Source organism: Cryptococcus depauperatus, chromosome 2 (genome assembly GCF_001720195.1).
Source record: "Cryptococcus depauperatus CBS 7841 chromosome 2, complete sequence".
Taxonomy (NCBI): Eukaryota; Fungi; Basidiomycota; class Tremellomycetes; order Tremellales; family Cryptococcaceae; genus Cryptococcus; species Cryptococcus depauperatus.
Window position 1 is genome coordinate 1,556,885 of NC_089469.1, and position 16,266 is coordinate 1,573,150.

General features: G+C 43.9%; 6 protein-coding genes across 6 annotated transcripts; 3 read left to right on the plus strand and 3 right to left on the minus strand.

Moving 5' to 3' along the window:
• Positions 1-309: 309 nt before the first annotated feature.
• Positions 310-1,596, plus strand: L203_101898 (putative protein lysine methyltransferase SET5; the record flags this gene model as incomplete). Its single annotated transcript, XM_066211329.1, has 3 exons — positions 310-592; positions 650-674; positions 1,473-1,596. The coding sequence occupies 3 exons, from the start codon at positions 310-312 to the stop codon at positions 1,594-1,596; spliced, it is 432 nt and encodes a 143-aa protein (XP_066067426.1).
• A 1,075-nt stretch (positions 1,597-2,671) lies between these two features.
• On the minus strand, positions 2,672-6,687 carry L203_101899 (uncharacterized protein; the record flags this gene model as incomplete). Its single annotated transcript, XM_066211330.1, has 13 exons — positions 2,672-3,082; positions 3,136-3,307; positions 3,404-3,540; positions 3,593-3,784; positions 3,845-4,156; positions 4,205-4,691; positions 4,744-4,856; positions 4,906-5,073; positions 5,218-5,861; positions 5,909-5,970; positions 6,024-6,267; positions 6,326-6,439; positions 6,495-6,687. The coding sequence occupies 13 exons, from the start codon at positions 6,685-6,687 to the stop codon at positions 2,672-2,674; spliced, it is 3,249 nt and encodes a 1,082-aa protein (XP_066067427.1).
• A 250-nt stretch (positions 6,688-6,937) lies between these two features.
• Positions 6,938-7,677, plus strand: L203_101900 (uncharacterized protein; the record flags this gene model as incomplete). Its single annotated transcript, XM_066211331.1, has 3 exons — positions 6,938-6,942; positions 7,000-7,477; positions 7,534-7,677. 3 exons carry the CDS (start codon positions 6,938-6,940, stop codon positions 7,675-7,677), a joined length of 627 nt encoding a protein of 208 aa, XP_066067428.1.
• A 243-nt stretch (positions 7,678-7,920) lies between these two features.
• L203_101901 (uncharacterized protein) lies at positions 7,921-10,382 on the minus strand (the record flags this gene model as incomplete). Its single annotated transcript, XM_066211332.1, has 4 exons — positions 7,921-9,729; positions 9,788-10,113; positions 10,162-10,321; positions 10,374-10,382. 4 exons carry the CDS (start codon positions 10,380-10,382, stop codon positions 7,921-7,923), a joined length of 2,304 nt encoding a protein of 767 aa, XP_066067429.1.
• A 228-nt stretch (positions 10,383-10,610) lies between these two features.
• On the plus strand, positions 10,611-11,777 carry L203_101902 (uncharacterized protein; the record flags this gene model as incomplete). The annotated part of the gene is made up of 10 exons (XM_066211333.1): positions 10,611-10,635; positions 10,688-10,715; positions 10,782-10,801; positions 10,856-10,907; positions 10,966-11,090; positions 11,146-11,168; positions 11,220-11,249; positions 11,318-11,378; positions 11,455-11,594; positions 11,652-11,777. 10 exons carry the CDS (start codon positions 10,611-10,613, stop codon positions 11,775-11,777), a joined length of 630 nt encoding a protein of 209 aa, XP_066067430.1.
• A 288-nt stretch (positions 11,778-12,065) lies between these two features.
• L203_101903 (uncharacterized protein) lies at positions 12,066-15,732 on the minus strand (the record flags this gene model as incomplete). The annotated part of the gene is made up of 3 exons (XM_066211334.1): positions 12,066-14,360; positions 14,410-15,610; positions 15,656-15,732. The coding sequence occupies 3 exons, from the start codon at positions 15,730-15,732 to the stop codon at positions 12,066-12,068; spliced, it is 3,573 nt and encodes a 1,190-aa protein (XP_066067431.1).
• Between the last annotated feature and the right edge of the window lie 534 nt (positions 15,733-16,266).

Genomic DNA, 16,266 nt, shown 5'->3' on the forward strand with positions numbered 1-16,266 from the left:
ATTAATATGAACAAGGATGTCTGTTGGTTTTTCCGGGATACCTGCGTAGAAGCTGGTAGTAATGCTTGTACTGCAAAAGCATGATAGGTCGCCATGAATTCACAACTCTGCTTATTATCAGTTGTAACTTTGGTAGCTCATCACCATTTGGGATTTGTATAAAGGGTTACATCACAACTTTTCTGTTTTCATCTTGAATTTTTCAAAAAAAAATATATCAACTTTTCTCTTTCTTGTCTCATGATTGTTGATGTTTCATACATTGAATCATGGCTGACCTTACAGAAGGATCCACTATTTCTTTAGCTGATGACATTCTTCTTCCCACTCTTGCCCGTTTCAAAGCAAACCATCCTGATAAGGGTATCCTCAAGCTACTCGCTCAGCTCAAACTTGAACATTCTGGATGGGCCATTTCTGAGAAACGGTTTGAAAACCCTTTTCCAGACACAATTACCGCAGTCCAACTACGATACCAGCAATGTAGGGAAGCCAAGAGATTTAGTAGCTGATACAGGCCTTGACCACTCTGTCGACATTTCCACCTTTGCCTCTCATGTCCAAGTCAAAATGCTTGATATGAGTGGAAAAAGTAAGGGCTTGGTGATAAAAAAGCAGTTAAAGCAAGGTAGTATGTTGTGGTAGGAAGAATCTTGGATTGTCACTGCTGATGTGTAAGGATTACTCCATTGAAAGAGAAGGGAGCTCATTTGGCAGCGTAGGGGAAACCATCAATATCTTACTCAATCAATGATGTGTTCCCAATGCTTCTCTGTCTTTACTCAGCCTTCGCCGCCTCTAACTATGCCGTGTCCGTATTGCACTGACGCCTGTTTTTGCAATCGCTTCTGTTCCAAATCTATTCTTGCCTCTCATCCTCCTTTACTTTGCCCAGAACTCAACCTCGACGCAGCAAGTTTGTGGGGGTATAATCGCAAAAGAGGCGACAAGAGCTTGGAAGGAGTAGCGAAAATCATATCAAAATCAAGGCAGAAGAGATTGACAAGAGGGCATGGAAAGGTATGGCGAAGGCCAGTCATAAGAGGAAGGAGATGGAGCGTCAGGAATAGTCTGTCTGTCCACCGTGTCACGCATAATTGGAGGACTAGATTGCCCAGGATGGCTTTTCATCATACAGGAGCTATGTGTCAAAATCCTGTTTGGAAAAGTGACATCTCTTCCATCTTATGCTCATCAAGGTTCTTAATCCTCCTCGTTTGCATGAAAACTACAAAGCTTTTCAACGTCTACTCATTCACCGAAATCCCCTCAAGAATAGTCTTGTGACATTGACGGAAAAAGAGGGAAGGAGATGGTTCTCTTTTGAAAGTTTTTAAAGTTGCTGGGATTAGTAGGATTAAATCAAGAAAGCTCGGGAGGCTTGTATACATTACATGCACACGCGAACCATCCTTGTGAGTCCAACGTTCAGATAAGCTCACCTTTATCTGCGAAGCTGAGATCGCTTCTAGTTATCTGACGTTTGAGTGTTATATGGTAGATTCAGAATCTTCCCAAATTCTATGTTGCACCCACAGAAGACTCTCTACCGATCCCTCTACCGCCTCCTATACGAGCAGACGATCTTGTCTCTAACAAAACCACGATCATTGCACGTCAAACTATCCAATCAGAATAACAGCTTTTAGTATCATACGTCAATACTAAAATGCCAAGGAAAGAGAGAAGATGAGCATCGAGAGATAATTATGGGTTTTACTGTGCTTGTAATAGATGTGTGAGGGAAGAGCAAAAGTCATCCATGGACTGAAATAGGGATGGAGCAGACAAGCCGTAGTACATATCAAGGTGTGTCTTGTTTTTGGCCTTCTCAACAAATCCCTGTAGGGAAACAAAATACACAAAGATTGACTACAATACATGAGAGCATACTCATCGTACAGAAAAGTGAGTAACCCTTCTGTTCTTTTCTTTTGTATTTTGCCATCTACATCTTCTTTTTCCGCTTCATCACTCACCATTCACATTTTGTTGTGCTACCGGAGCACATATATCAAATCTTCCTCAGCTCGGCCACAATTTAACACCAAATATGCACACCTTTGATAACTTTGACTGCTTTTCTCCATCAAAGCACCGTTCTACCTTACTTTTGGAGATCTCCTGCTCAATGTCTTTACATACAACATATATCAGCTTTTACAGCCACTCAAAGATATTTGGTTTATTCTTGAGGTGCAGAGGCTTCCAGCTGGAGCATTCTAGAATGCTCTTGTAAGGTAAGGTAAAAGAAAGAAGATGACTGGTCCAACCTCAAAGTTCCATTAATGCCCCTTTTGTCTTTCCAGACCATGTTCAAACTTTGGTATGATAAGGCGTCAGCATCTGGATAAGATATGCTTGCAGTCTTGCCTCGATGTAGTGCCGAAAACATCGTCGCAAAAATTATTATCATAGTTTCATTGCAAGTGGCTTTTCTCACTGGATGAAGATCATGAGACTATAAAAAAAACTTCCTATCATCAGCAAATTAGACAGTCGTTTTTTGTCATACAGGCAACCTCGTCCGTAACGAGGATATTCTTCATCACATTGCTCTGAATTATGATACCTATTAGATGATGTTTGGCTACCAGCACATCCTTAAGACAACTGCATTAGATCAACAAGGTGAAGAGAGGATGTACAATGCATACAATAGGCGTACTTGCTAGATCCTACTCCGCTTATTCTCCTCTCCTTGTTCTTCGCCCTCCAATTTTCTCTTATCTCCACTATTGGCCTCTCTTGCATCAACTAACCTGTCCTGCCTTTCCTTATTTTTTGCGGAAACCATTGCTCGAAAGTCATTCTGATCATGAGCCTGGACCTGACCCGCAACTGCTATTGATTTTGCTGCTGCGACCGCCGTTGGACGGGGTTTGGCGAGAGCTTTCCGAGCAGCACGAGGTGCAAACATCGTTGAGGGCCCGGAAGCTGATACACTCTTGGTGTCTTCGTCCTTTTTAATACTATCCTCAGTCTTTTTAGAGTAAACTTGGCGTTTCCCTTGTTCCGTAAAAACAATCTTGTTTCCATTGAAGACAAAAGGCTCTGGCTGAAGTAACAACTTTCCAACATCCTACAATCGAGATATCAGTACAAAGTTATATATAGTATGAGATTCGTGCCTACAGCTTGAGATCCCAACTCAGCCACAGCTTCGTGGGTCTTGGCAAACAATTCCAAACGTCTGACCGGCACAATCTTTTCCAATTGTTGCTGCAATAATCCTTCTTGCGAGTTTTCCGGTAAGTTGGATAAGCGCACAGAACGGAGGCGCTTTTCCGCAGCCTTATCAGGATCACTACAATATCAACATTGCTTACACTCATGCCATACCTACCGTTCCTGTGGTTTTTTGTTGACATGATTGGGATCACTGATCTCAACTTTGAGGTACTTTCCTCTATATTGTGTACCATGTAGTTGCAAAGCGGCTTTTGCCTCTGCTTCCGTAGACATTTCGACAAACGCAAATCCCCTACATATACGTTTTTCAGGATTCCAGCCCAGCTTAAGATTGCTTATTCTCCCATACTTCAATGCTATAAGCTACCTTTACAAGAGGTGGTTAGATGCGAGCACTCACATCTTTGAATAAGCCTTGGATTTCATTTTCGGTAGTTTTACTGTTTAGTCCACCCACAAACAGTGTCGAATTGGCAGCATCACTTCTTTTGACTTTGGCTTCTGGATCAGATACAAGAACAGTCAATCCAAAATTTGTCGATGCATCGGGAACCTTGTAGCCATGAAGGACAAGACATTCTTGAGCAGCGGCCTTTACAAAATTAGTAAATCAAACCTAAGTTTTGGTTTAAGGAGCAAAAACAAAACATACCGGCGACTCCATCGTGACATAGCAAAATCTTCTCGTATCTGCATATTTTCTACTGGGCCATCTGGTATCCAAAATCCTTCCATATTGACCAAATAAGCTTCTGATTGCTTTATCATCCATCTCTCTAGGAAAATTCGTGACATATAAAGTTGATCTCCAAAGCATGGAAATTCTGATCGGACTCCCTTCAAATTTTTTCTGATCCTTCTCAAGGACGTCGGGAATACTCTCTACTCGCTTGAACTCTACAAGAGCAGAATCATGCATCGAGTCTTTGTCAGGCACGACTGTTGTTTCCCGAATGGCGCCACACTAATTGATATTATCATCTGTAAATGCAATGCAATAGAGTGAATTTACCTCGAAAAAAAATGTTTCAATGCGCTCCAAGGTAACACCTTTGGGCAAACCACTGACGAGTATGGTCGTCTGTTCTCGGTTTCTTTTGATCTCGGTGGCACTATGTGAAGGTGCAGGCACCGACGCTGATGGAGCCGTTTCATTTGCTGCTGATTCAGCAGACGTAATAACCGCTTCTTGAGCTATCTCTACTCCTGTTCGACCATCTTCAATAGCTGGGATTGCACCTAGTGTACCTTCCTCGTTCACTGCCACCGGATACTGGGCATGATAGGCACTAACTTCTGCCGCAACCTTTTCTCGTCGTTTCAACAACTTTTCTTGCTCTTTATCGATCTTTTTCTTAGACTCATGTAACGATTGAGGTGTACCATGTATGACTTCAAGCTGTATGAAGGCTTCGTACACGGCTTCAGGCCAATCAAGATCGGTACGCTGGATAGCCTTTTCGAATATTTCCCTTGCAGTAGCGATATCATCTCTTCGTCTGTATAAGGTTTTAGTCACAATGTAACACAAAGATGGAACAGAAAACTGACACCTCAACGCCTGTCCGTAAGAGTGCGAATTGATACGAAGAAGAGCGGGATTTGATGGGTTTGTCAAGAACGAGAAGCGCTTGATCAAGATACTCAGGAGCTTTGGTCTCGGCCTGTGTCTTGTCAATTTAAATTTCAGCAGGTGACAAGAAGACCACTTGCCCAATCAAGAACAAACTTCTCCAACCTTAGGCTGCTATCTCCTGATCTGTGGATTCTAGTCACACTGTCAAGGCCACGAGTAATGGTTGCCAAAGTTGGGGGCACTGCACCAAGAGAGACGCTTGTTGAACCGAGTCTGGCTTCATACGCCGCTTTGGCCAGAAATAACTCAACCATATCAGTCGTCCTTCCCTCAGGGATGAAAAGTAATCCTAGGGCTAAGGCTTTTTCAAAAATGGCATTCAATTGCTCTAAACCGTGTCCCTCCCTTTCCTACTTTATCAGTTTGGCTAGTAAACTATCAAGACTTACATTGTCCCGTAATAGATCTGTCCATGCGTCTCCGCTGTGAGGGACGGCCTTGACCATCCTCATTCTGACATTGTTGCCACCAACAGGGCCAATTGCTTCTTCGGCCCAGGCCGCATGTCTCATCCATATACCTGCTTCTGCATCTTTGAACGCTCTGATTGTCTCTTCTATCATCTTTTTTTGATCTGTCAAAGCAGATTCCTTATCCTCATCTTTCTTTTTCCCTTTACCCTTTCCTTTGCCTTTGCTTTTGTTGGTTTGTTCTTTGATCTGGATGTTCAGGGAATCGAGAGAAACCCTAGCTATAGCAGCCAACTTGGCATAGGGCAGTACTGCACGCTCAAAAACCGCCCCAGTAAGGACAATATCAGCATTTGGCGTTCTTCCATGAGCATTACTCTTAGTCCGGGCATTGGATTCCCATTTTGTGTATTCCAAGAATATCTGAGCCTGAGCAGTTAATTCCGTAGCGCAAACAAGCTGAAGCTCAAAATCTTCGCGAGTCTTTCCAAAACGCTTTTCGCCGTTCCATTTGTATTTTGCGTTTTGAGAAACCTCTGTGGCTCTGACTAGACGCTGTTCGTATTCCTCATTACAATAGGTTGAACAGAAGCTTGAATAATTGCTGGTGGTTTGATCTATAGCTTTGGGTATGTCAGGATAGCGTCATCTGTTTTCTTAAGTCACTCACTTGAGTGAGGGGTCGAAAGGCGTTCAAGATAAACCTCATGAATCTGCTCCAACTCCTTTTGTCTACATAGTCAGTTCATTTTGTGTCTAGATTCTCATACCTCTCTTTGTCTGACGTCCTCTCCAATATGCTCATTTCCCAATCAATCCATAACTGCCACAATTGCTGGCTTTCGCTCAATATTCCAAGGCCTTGTTTCGTGATTGCTTGTAATAAACCTCTAGTGGTGTCAATGTCCAGAAACTCAGTGATTTCTTCCCCAACAGATATTTCATCCTGTATTTCCGATGTGTCTACAGGATAGCGAGCATTGTAACAGGAGATGATGAAATTCGAGTGCTTCAAAAGCACAGGTAAAGCTACACATTGTCAGGTCATTATCCACAGCCGAAGAATAACTTCATCATTTCAACCTACAAAGATAATCTTTTTCGGCTTGCACATACTTTTCCGTTATTTGCAGAAAGGCATCGATGTCAATTAGTTTGGGTAGATTACCGATGAATTGGTTCAGATAAGCTATCCATTCATCTATAAAAATTGTCAATGAAGAACCAAACGCAAGCTCAAAGAAAGACACAATGACCTTCTTGGAGCATAATCAAGCCTGAAAGTTTTGCATAGGCATCTAATGTTTCCTCTCCCATGCCTAGTATTTGTGTGAGCGCGATTTGTCGTCGTAAGAAGTGAACATTTTCAGGTTGCTCTTCCATTTCCGTAATCAATTCGCTAAGTTCAATGAGAGCAGCATCTACATTTGACTGGATTTTCTCCTCCATCTTGATGATACACTCGAACAAATTGTGAAGAAAGAAAAATGAGGCAAGTTGCAAAAGATTATTTGAAAGTTATCTAAAGATAAAGTAAAACTGGAACGGCTAGGAAAGTGATGATGTCACGAGGTCATCCTTCTCTAATTCACGCCTAAAAGTATTATCTTTTTTGTTGACTTGCTTTTCCATGTTAATATAATTCATCAAGTGAAGCTATTGCGAGCATTGGTATATATCGCTTGAGGCGGAACTAGCCATGCAGTATGTCCTAATATTCCCTTATATCGCTTGCTCACCGTTTCGCTTCTCTTTTGATAGGTCATTATCGCCAGAGTGTACACCATTAAAACACAGATACGATACATGCTTCAATCTTTGGTTTGAAGGATACCTCCAGCCTGCATTGGATAACGCTAGGCCTGTGATATATCCTCCTAGCATCCCTTCAACCGCATCTGCGTCGGCCTCTCCTTCAATCTCTTCTCCAGACCAACATCAAGATGTCCCTCAAAGCGAAACACAAGAGATTGGCAGAAAACCATTAATAACGTCATGGTCAAACGTCTTTCCCACATCTCATCGTCAGTCTACGGATGTAGACCAAACTCATCGCCGGCACTTGTTACCCATTCCCAATGCAGGAGGACCTGAAGTTGCCGAATATTCTGGCCCAGTGTCTGATGCCGTGTATGTTGATGAGGTGGATAAGAAGGGGAAAACACGGGTGCAAGTAAAGGCGGAGGAATATGATAGGGCTTGCGGGCAAGTTTGGAGAGATTACCAAGGATGTCTCAAAGTTTGTCTTGCTCTTATCCTTTCTGTTCATCTTGCTAATTGAATTTACTTGAACAGAGGGCCATTCGCAAAAACGAGAATCTTTCTACTTTACTCGAACAAGCACGGGAGGAGCATCCTCTAAAAAGTATGGAGAAACTGGCAGGAACGGCATGGGATCCTAAAACCAATCCAGCTGATATTGGGACGAATGATATATGAGGCATATCACTCGACGTGTCTGACTATGTCAATTTTATATGTATTGGTACAGCCATTATTGTGAATGTATGATATACAACATTTTTCTTAGAAATTGGGAATCATATAGAACACCAAAGAATATCAATCAGTATACAGTCAGTAAATGATTATGTGTTTGTACATTGCCTTTGACATCATGCAAACAATACCAGCCAAACAGTTTTTCATGCCCAGCAAATAAATATTACCAAAATTATGACTTCAGACTTTTCTGGATCTGGTAGACATTCGGGATGTTGGAATAGCATCTTTTCTTTTTCTACTCCTCGTTCCGGTTTCAGAGCCTGCAACACTAGGAGTTGGACTCGCTGCACCCCTTCTCGTCGATCTTTTTACTCTTGGAGTTTGAACTTCATTACCTCCGGTTTCTGAAATTTCGCTTACAGAAACACTACCTCTTCTTTTTCTAGTTGTATTAGTCTGGACAGTTTTCTTGGGTGAAGGCAAGATAGCATCGCCATCAGACAGATCACTGTCGGCAAGAGCGCGTGAAACAGAGCGAGTCATTCGTTTCCGAGTGGAAGGAGTAGGAGCTTCTGATTGAACAGAAGAAGCACGAGTCCGACGAGCCGGAGGTTCATCTTGAGGATATGAGCCTTCTCCTTGAGACACTTTCTGTCTTGTTCTATTCGACCGAATGACTGGGGATGACTCAGGCTTCTCCCTAACTTGTATCTGTTTAGGGCGCCGAGTTGGTCTAGTTTCTTTTGTATGTGTTGTGGGGGGAGACCAAGGACCATCCTCTCTAATTGCATCAATAGGGTGGTTTTCATCAACGACAGATTCTTCAGGCTCTAAACCCTGTGAGGCCTGTCGTGCCGACTTCCTTAGAGAGCCGTTACCTACAGTCAAGCCTTTACCTTTTCTTTTGACCGATCCATGCAGAATAGTATTATCCTCCTGTTGATCATCGTCATTTATAAGCGGTTTCGGTCTTGGCTTATCTGGTGAGAGCCTTTTGGACCGGATTTCAGAAGCTTGGCCAGATATGTTGAAAGGACTGCCCACTAATGGTTGATTTTGACGAGGTGAAGAAGTGGAGGCGGCTGCCGCAGTGGCAAAACGAGGTGGTCCATTGAAAGGAGAATGAGATTGTGAGGGGGTTGTAGAGCGAGGGGAAGCGCGAGTAAGATGGGCAAGTGCTGAGGATGAGCCGGAGGGACGGATCGGTGTTGGTGCCATAGGAGTTGCCATTGGACCAGAAGGTATGAAAGTGGATGTGAATATTGGTGCTGAAGCAGTTGAATCAGAGATAGATGCTTGAGAGGCCTTGTACCCATCCGTTGTTCCGTTGGCATGCGCCCATTGTCCGTTTGTATTAACCTGTCCCGAATAACTGTTCATTTCCTTCTCTTCTCTCCTCAAGCTCACCTCCACATCAGCCAAAAGAACCTTTCGGTGCACGTCCGGAAGTTTGGAGACGAATTCTCGTACCATATCTCGCCTCTTTTGTTTGTCATCCTGAGTACCAGCACCATTTCCTGCGAGCTTTTTATCGAGCTGAAGAGCTTGTTTGTAGTGTCCTCGGTGAATGAGTCTTAGAGTGACAAGATCGTGGAGTTTTGAAAGAGATTCAGAGGGGATATTCCGCGGTGGACAACATAGAAAGTTGACCAAATGTGACTCCTCTTCAGTGTGAAGAGGAATATGTAAAAGCTCCTTGAGGGCTTGGGGTTGAATGAGATGTATCCCACGACCACAGGGTACACGAGGAGCTCCCAGCGCCCAACACCAAATAATCTCTCTCATTCTCTCTTGCTGTTCCGAGGAAAATTCTAAACGGATAACCTTGAATGCCTCTGTTAAACTCGCGGCAGAGGCAATGGCGGCTACCCTGACATCACTTTCCATAGAATTGACAGATAATTGGGGTTGTACGAATCGGACGAAATTAAGAACGTGGGAGCATGCACTATCGGGAGGAGAAACCAAGGTTGATAATGTTGTGATAATTTCAGGAATGAAGTTGACTTCTGTGATTGAAGGGTCAGACAAACTATTCACTGCTTGCTACATTAAAAGAGTGTTTCGTAAGTAACATTTTAGAGTGTAAAACTTGAAAACTTACCTCCCACTTCCCATTATCCAAAGCCCAATATCCATCAATAAAAGTTCGCCAGAGACTTGGCATACACCGTTGTTTAGAAAATGTATATCTACGTCTTGTTTTTATATCATCCTCTTCACTCTTTTTCACAATCGCGCCATCCTCATTATCAACGTCCATCCCTTCGATATGCCCAATAGCCGTCAACTCTGGAGCTTTAGAATCATAATCTCCCAGCAAATAGTAATAATAGCAATCCTTCTTCAGTCTGTCTAGTTCAGTTGCGTGGATAGCGTGGAGTAATCTTCTAATATCGGCGGGTGACTTTGGAGGATACAAAGCCTGACCTGCACAACATCAGCTCTTGCACATTCTGTAAGTGATTATAGACTCACCATCAATGTTGGCAAACTCCAACAGCCTATCAAAGAACAATTTGCCTCCTGGTAATATTTGCCTTTGTTGACTGCAATGTTCTGAAAACTCAGCATCCCAAGGACTCGAAGTCAAGTCAAAATGTCGTAGTATGGGTTCTGGTATAGCAAATTGGTCTGCCTAGGACGGCCCATTAGAAGAGTATAGGCATGGAAGATCCCACCAAACTCACAGTTTCCATTTTATGGACATGGAAAAGCCTTTTATTAAGAATTTTCTTGGAAAATTACTTATAAAACACCTTTCACCATCTTTCAACAATTGGTAAACAGTGCCACAACCGGAATTAAAGATAATTACGTAACGTAAACAATTAAAGTGGAGGTTCACCAGATTAATTGTAAAGCTGAGAAATAGTTATTTTCTTTTTATTTGGAATTGACCAAGAATTTTCAAGAGAGGAATAAATATGGTCGTCTTTTTTACTTCAGCGGGTATATAACGGCTACTTGACTCCCTGCTTGGCTTTATTAACTCCTTTTATAGTGGTTAGCCCACCTGTTACCATCTATATGTAGGCATTTCTTGTCAACAATCTGTCGGTTCTCAAGCACATTTACTTACAATTATTTGAAACCAGGGGCAAAGATAAAGTAGAGAGTATGCCACCGAGCAGTACGAGGATAAAATGGTCTGTTTCTGACTGTTTAATAGATGAAGAGCTCTTGCGTTATGGCTTGTCAACGGATGTCTGGTTCCATGTCGAGTAAACATTCAGATAGTCAAAACAATTACTATCTATTGACTTCTACTGCTGATTGCAGCAAGCTATCTTCGGCACACGTCTATCTTCGTCAGCCTGAGGGCCAGCCTCATGGTGAATGGGATAAGTTACCTGCCACATTGGTGAATGATGCTGCTCAGCTCGTGAAGGCCAATAGCATAGAAGGTTTGTCCTCGGTAGAAATTAACGCATGTGATCTACTAAACTGTCTGGACTCAAGGAAACAAGAGGGATAACATAACTGTGAGGCAGATTTTACGGAAATTCTGGTAAACTGACCTTTCTGATTGGTAGGTAATCTACACCCCATTCCCTAATCTCAAAGTGTGTAAGGCTCATCAAGAGTATCTGAAAGATGTCAAGATTTGCAGATGATCTAAATATGTATATAGAAAACTGGCGATATGCCTGTCGGCCAGGTATCTTTCTATTCTGAGAAAAAAGTCAAACGAGGTATGCTTTGCATCCTGTGCCCTTTTGGCCTACATACTCTTCGTTATGTTGCCCTATAATAACTAATACTAACCAGTGCGTGTTCAATCACGAGAAAACGCCATTGTCAACCGTCTCAACAAGACCAAGGTTGAGAAGGAAGTAGACCATGAAACTGAGCGACAAGAAAGATTACGTGCAGAGGGTAAGAAGAAAAAGGAGGAAGCTGTTGAAAGAGTATGACACCTTGATATCTTTCTAAAACAGAATCACTAACCACTGTTGACTGAGCAGACAAGGAAAGAGCAAGAACAGAAAAAGACTTGGGAAGAAGAAAAGAAAGCTCGGTCGTATGACAATCTATACACCGACGAAGCGTTTGACGAACAAGGACGATTGAGTGACGATGACTTTATGTGATTGCCAGCCTCATACAGTGAGAATAAAAGGCAAATGATTGTTTAACTGCGCCACCATAGAAACAAATCATTTTTCAAGTATACAACAAATGATTCGCCTCTAGCATGCATGATCAATAATCGTACAAAAATATGCCCAAAAGAATAGTTAATGAAAAAGTATTGAGTGTATGATTGTTTTCTTATTGAATACCAATATACCAGAACCTCATAGCACCAATCAACCATGTCATGTTACAAGATGTAAATTATCCTTCCTATTCCCAATAACCAAGAAAAAACAATATTTCTAGACAGCACTTAACCCCATAACTCCCGTACATCCTGCCCATAAAAGATCCATCAATCTCCTCCCATACTCGCTCAAACCCGTTCCTCTCCACTCCTCATAACCCGTAGGTCCCCATGCCGATTCGCCTTTACACAGTCCCAGCCTATCCAGGCCTTCAACAACAAACTCAACACCTTGGGAACGAGAATGGCAGACGGCGATCACAGTCGGAAAGCTTCGTCCTTTCAATGAAGGTTCAGTTGACCCTTCTTCGGATGGAGACGAGCCAGAAAGAAAAGGCATGATAGATGGATTGCCAGCTGATGCGGAAAGGTTCGGAGGGGTTAGTGGCGACGACGGAGAAAAGACATTTCCATCTTTTGACCACTCCACCTTGCTTAATTCCTTGTTGAGCCCTTCCATTCCCGACCGCAGTTCTTTGCAGTCTACAACCCTTGCTACGACTCTAAAACTTCTAAAAGGCAGGAAAGGTCCGGATGTTTTTTTCCCAAATTTGACTAGATTCATTTGCTGAGATTGAGCATGTCCTTGGGCAGCCTCACGTTTTATAGCCTCCTTGTCTTTGCTCGCTCGCCTTCGCAAAAATCTTTGAAATTTCGGCAATGATGATGAAAGCAAAGACGTTTCAGTTGGGGAAGTCGCAGAGGTATTCATCGAGGATTTTGAAGAGGCAGTGGAAGGCCGAGGTTCGTCGTCATACTCCGAGTTGAAAGGGACAAACCATACCAACATAGCCTGTTTTGATCCAGAACAGAAAAATGGATGAGGAATAACCTTGCCATCAGGAGATCTCAAGACAGATAATGAGTCCTTGGACGACTTCATGGTGTGTGGGGGTGTAGGACACAAGGGCACAGGCGTAGTCGCCCCATTTGGGGATGAGGCTTCATCTTTCAAAGGTATTATCATCGCAACCGCATCCTCTGGGACTCCATCCCAAGCTTTGCCCTCTTTCCATCGAACTTGATCAGATCTTTTGACATGAGGGTACTGAATTCCATCATCTTTTGCCCCTTTGTCGAGCAAGCTGCTAGACGATCTTCGCGCTTTTCCGTCTTTCACGACACCTCTTGTATGTTGTAAATGAGGTGGCCGTTCATGACTGCCAGACGAATTGGAACCACTCCAAGAGTGAGCCTGAATTTGCTCCTTTTCTCGCTCTTCCCTTGCCAGCCGTTTTCCATCAGAGGTGGAAGAGCTCTTAAAGCTCGATAATAAACCACGTTTAAGGACTCCTCCAAACGATCGGTCTTTTCTGTCATCAGGCTCCCTGCTGGTATCGTGTTCCCTTTGAGCTTTCTTCAACGCACTGCCAGATAAAGATGAGAAAATAGTGTCGTCACGGGAAACTTGACCCCGATCATCCTTTTTCTTTATTTTGCTAGAAGGCATAGATTGAAAATGAGGGATAAAGATAGTACTCGAATCTGTACTGTCTGATCTGCCGGACGATGTAAATGAGCCTCTACACTTAAGCTGCGGGACATCTTCCGATATATTTGCATGATGTTTGAAAGCTCGGGTCTGTAGTGGTGTATGAGATGACGATACAGGAACGAAAGGATCGATATCGAAATATGGTACTTTGACACCTCCTTGATCTCTATGTACGCATTTACTGGCAAGAGTAAAGCGGTCGCACGTTACAGTCTTTTTGAAATTGTTGTCTCGCCCAGCAAGCCTTACCTCTTCCAACTCATACTCTCTTGCTCCCACTCTTCTCACACGCCAAGATCGTCCGGTTTCATTATTTTTCACTTCACCATTTGTAAGAAGTTCGTATTTGCCCGCGCCTGTTGACTCCCACTCCGTTTTAGAGGCAGGTTCAGAGGAGGTAGATGTGTTGATAGGATCTTGAAGACTTGTACCATTCAATGCAGCAGATCGGTGACAAGACCGAAAAGTCCATTCTCCTCGTCTACCTCCATATTCATCATCAAACTCTCCGACAAATTTCGCAAAAGTATCTTCTCCATCGCGTCCAAGTTTAAGTGTTGCGCCATTTGGCAGCCCTTCTTTCCGCGAACCTTCTACTATATCCGATTCAGAACTTTGAGCAAGATGAGATTGAGATCCGGCGAGAATAAAATCAAGATCAAACTCTGTAATATCTACAGGGTCTGGGGGGTGGAGAGAAGAGGGTAAAGGTGGGGGTAGAGGATCTGACTGCAGGTTGCGAGAGTTAAGAAGATGGTTCGCTCGATGCAAAGCAAGAGTAGAAGGGAGAAGGCGAGGTCCAGGGTCAGATAATGGCAACAATGGCGGCAGCGGTCGCACGGGAAGGGACAGCATCTAATGATGACAATGAGCCTGACGTATTGAGCAATTATAGAGAACGTACGTGTCCAAGGCCTTCTCTTGCTTCATCTTCGTCATCGTCTTCATCATCCTCATACTTTTCATCATGCTCTCGAATTTCCGCTGTTTCTCTTTTGGGTTCTCTCCTGGATGAAGCTTTTCCTAGTAAGCCAGCACCTGGTATGGCGATTGGCAGACTGCCTCTCCGTTCTCCTATTTCCTCATTTCCTGATAATGTTCCAGCCAGATTTGATCCATGAGCATGAATTACTGGTGCAGAAATCGTGCTTGCATCACCGCTTCCTCGAATCATTCCTACTCTTTCCCAAACTTTCAAGCTTTGTCTTCTAGGACCCCCTACGTTTTGTCCACCTTGACCACCAATGCTTAATCTTTCCCTTGCCCTTCTTCCATCCGCACCGTATGTAGCCGCCAAGAATGCTCTTTGCTGTCGTTCTGCTTCATCTGCCTCTGTCTGCTCAAAGACATCCACATCATCTCTTTTCCCGGCTTCTGACCCCTGACCATTTTCAAAAGGTGATCCCGAAAAAGACATAGGAGTCATCGATGACACGCCGCTCCCAAATTTGTAGTTTTCTTTTGGCAACACTGCTTGCGCATCATCAACGTCAACCGAAGAACGTTGAGGTGGCAGACTCGGGTTCCATCCTCGAACACTTTGCAAGGTCGAGTTACCTTGCCCCAAGTGAGGCAGGCTACCTCTACGTGCGTGCATATCCTTGACTCCCAACCCAGAGATGCCACTGACAAGGTCGACCAGTCCTGTGAGCGTATTACCATCGCTGCTTGCCGGACGCGATGTTTTACCTTTGGCATGCGCGCGAGTCGGAGAAGCAGGCGTTAAGGCCACAGCGGATGGAGTAAAAGAAGATTGCCTGCGGGCGACACTGAAATTTGCGGGGTAAAACGTGTGAGATGGTAGGGGTGCTGATGGAGGAGGACGTGTCAATGTCAATGTGGATGTCGTGCTGGCCATCGAGTCACGGCGGATCGCTGTTGCCGTACTGAACCTCGAGAGGCAGGCTTCGGGTGTATCATTTGGATGAAACCCCACGTTTCGCGTTGGAAGATGGTGTTGAGGAGGAACAGGTGAAATGAGGTGAAGTCCCAATGGAGTCTGCGAGCCTCGCCGAGGATGGTGGGTGTGTATAAACTGGGACGGATGAGTCACTGCGATGGCCGATGGCACCGGAGGTGCCGACGACGGCGAGACGGGCTGCAGGCTGCAACGGGATGAGTGCTGCTCAGAGCCTCTGTCCTTCACTTACGTGTCTAGGTTGCTTTGTCTCCTGGGAACGGCACCCTCCGAGCTGGGTCCAGCGACTGCATTTAGGTGCACATCCATGGCTGGACAGGATGGAATAGAGATTGAAAGAGAAAATGAATTCAGAGATAAAGTATCTTTCATGGCGTGTGGATTCGGGTGAGAGTTTGTGTGTGATTTCGAAAGCTGACTGGACTGTAAGACATTGAGGAACAAAGGAACAGGGAATGATCTGCAGGACAAACGCCGATGGAATCAAATTCGCCCTAGAGCAGTGTGTAGGTGTGTATGTTTGTGTATTTCGGATTGTGGTTTTTTTATGTCAGAAATTTCTATCTATATCTTGATTTCTCCTTTTCATCCACATTTTCCCTCTGCACATACAATTTGCCGTCGACAAAACTTTCCTGAACACACAATCGGTGGGCTCTACCGGCTGGGCTTATGGGTATATGGGTAGAACAGGACCAGAAAGGGTTTTCTTTTACCCTGTGTATCGCTCTCAGTCGCGCTCCCACAAAGGTACAAGATGGAGAATTTCTGTCTGTTAGTGATACGTGACTCGTCAAGGAGCAGGAACTGCCAGATCCAGCTAGCCAAGTTGAAAAGGGGAGA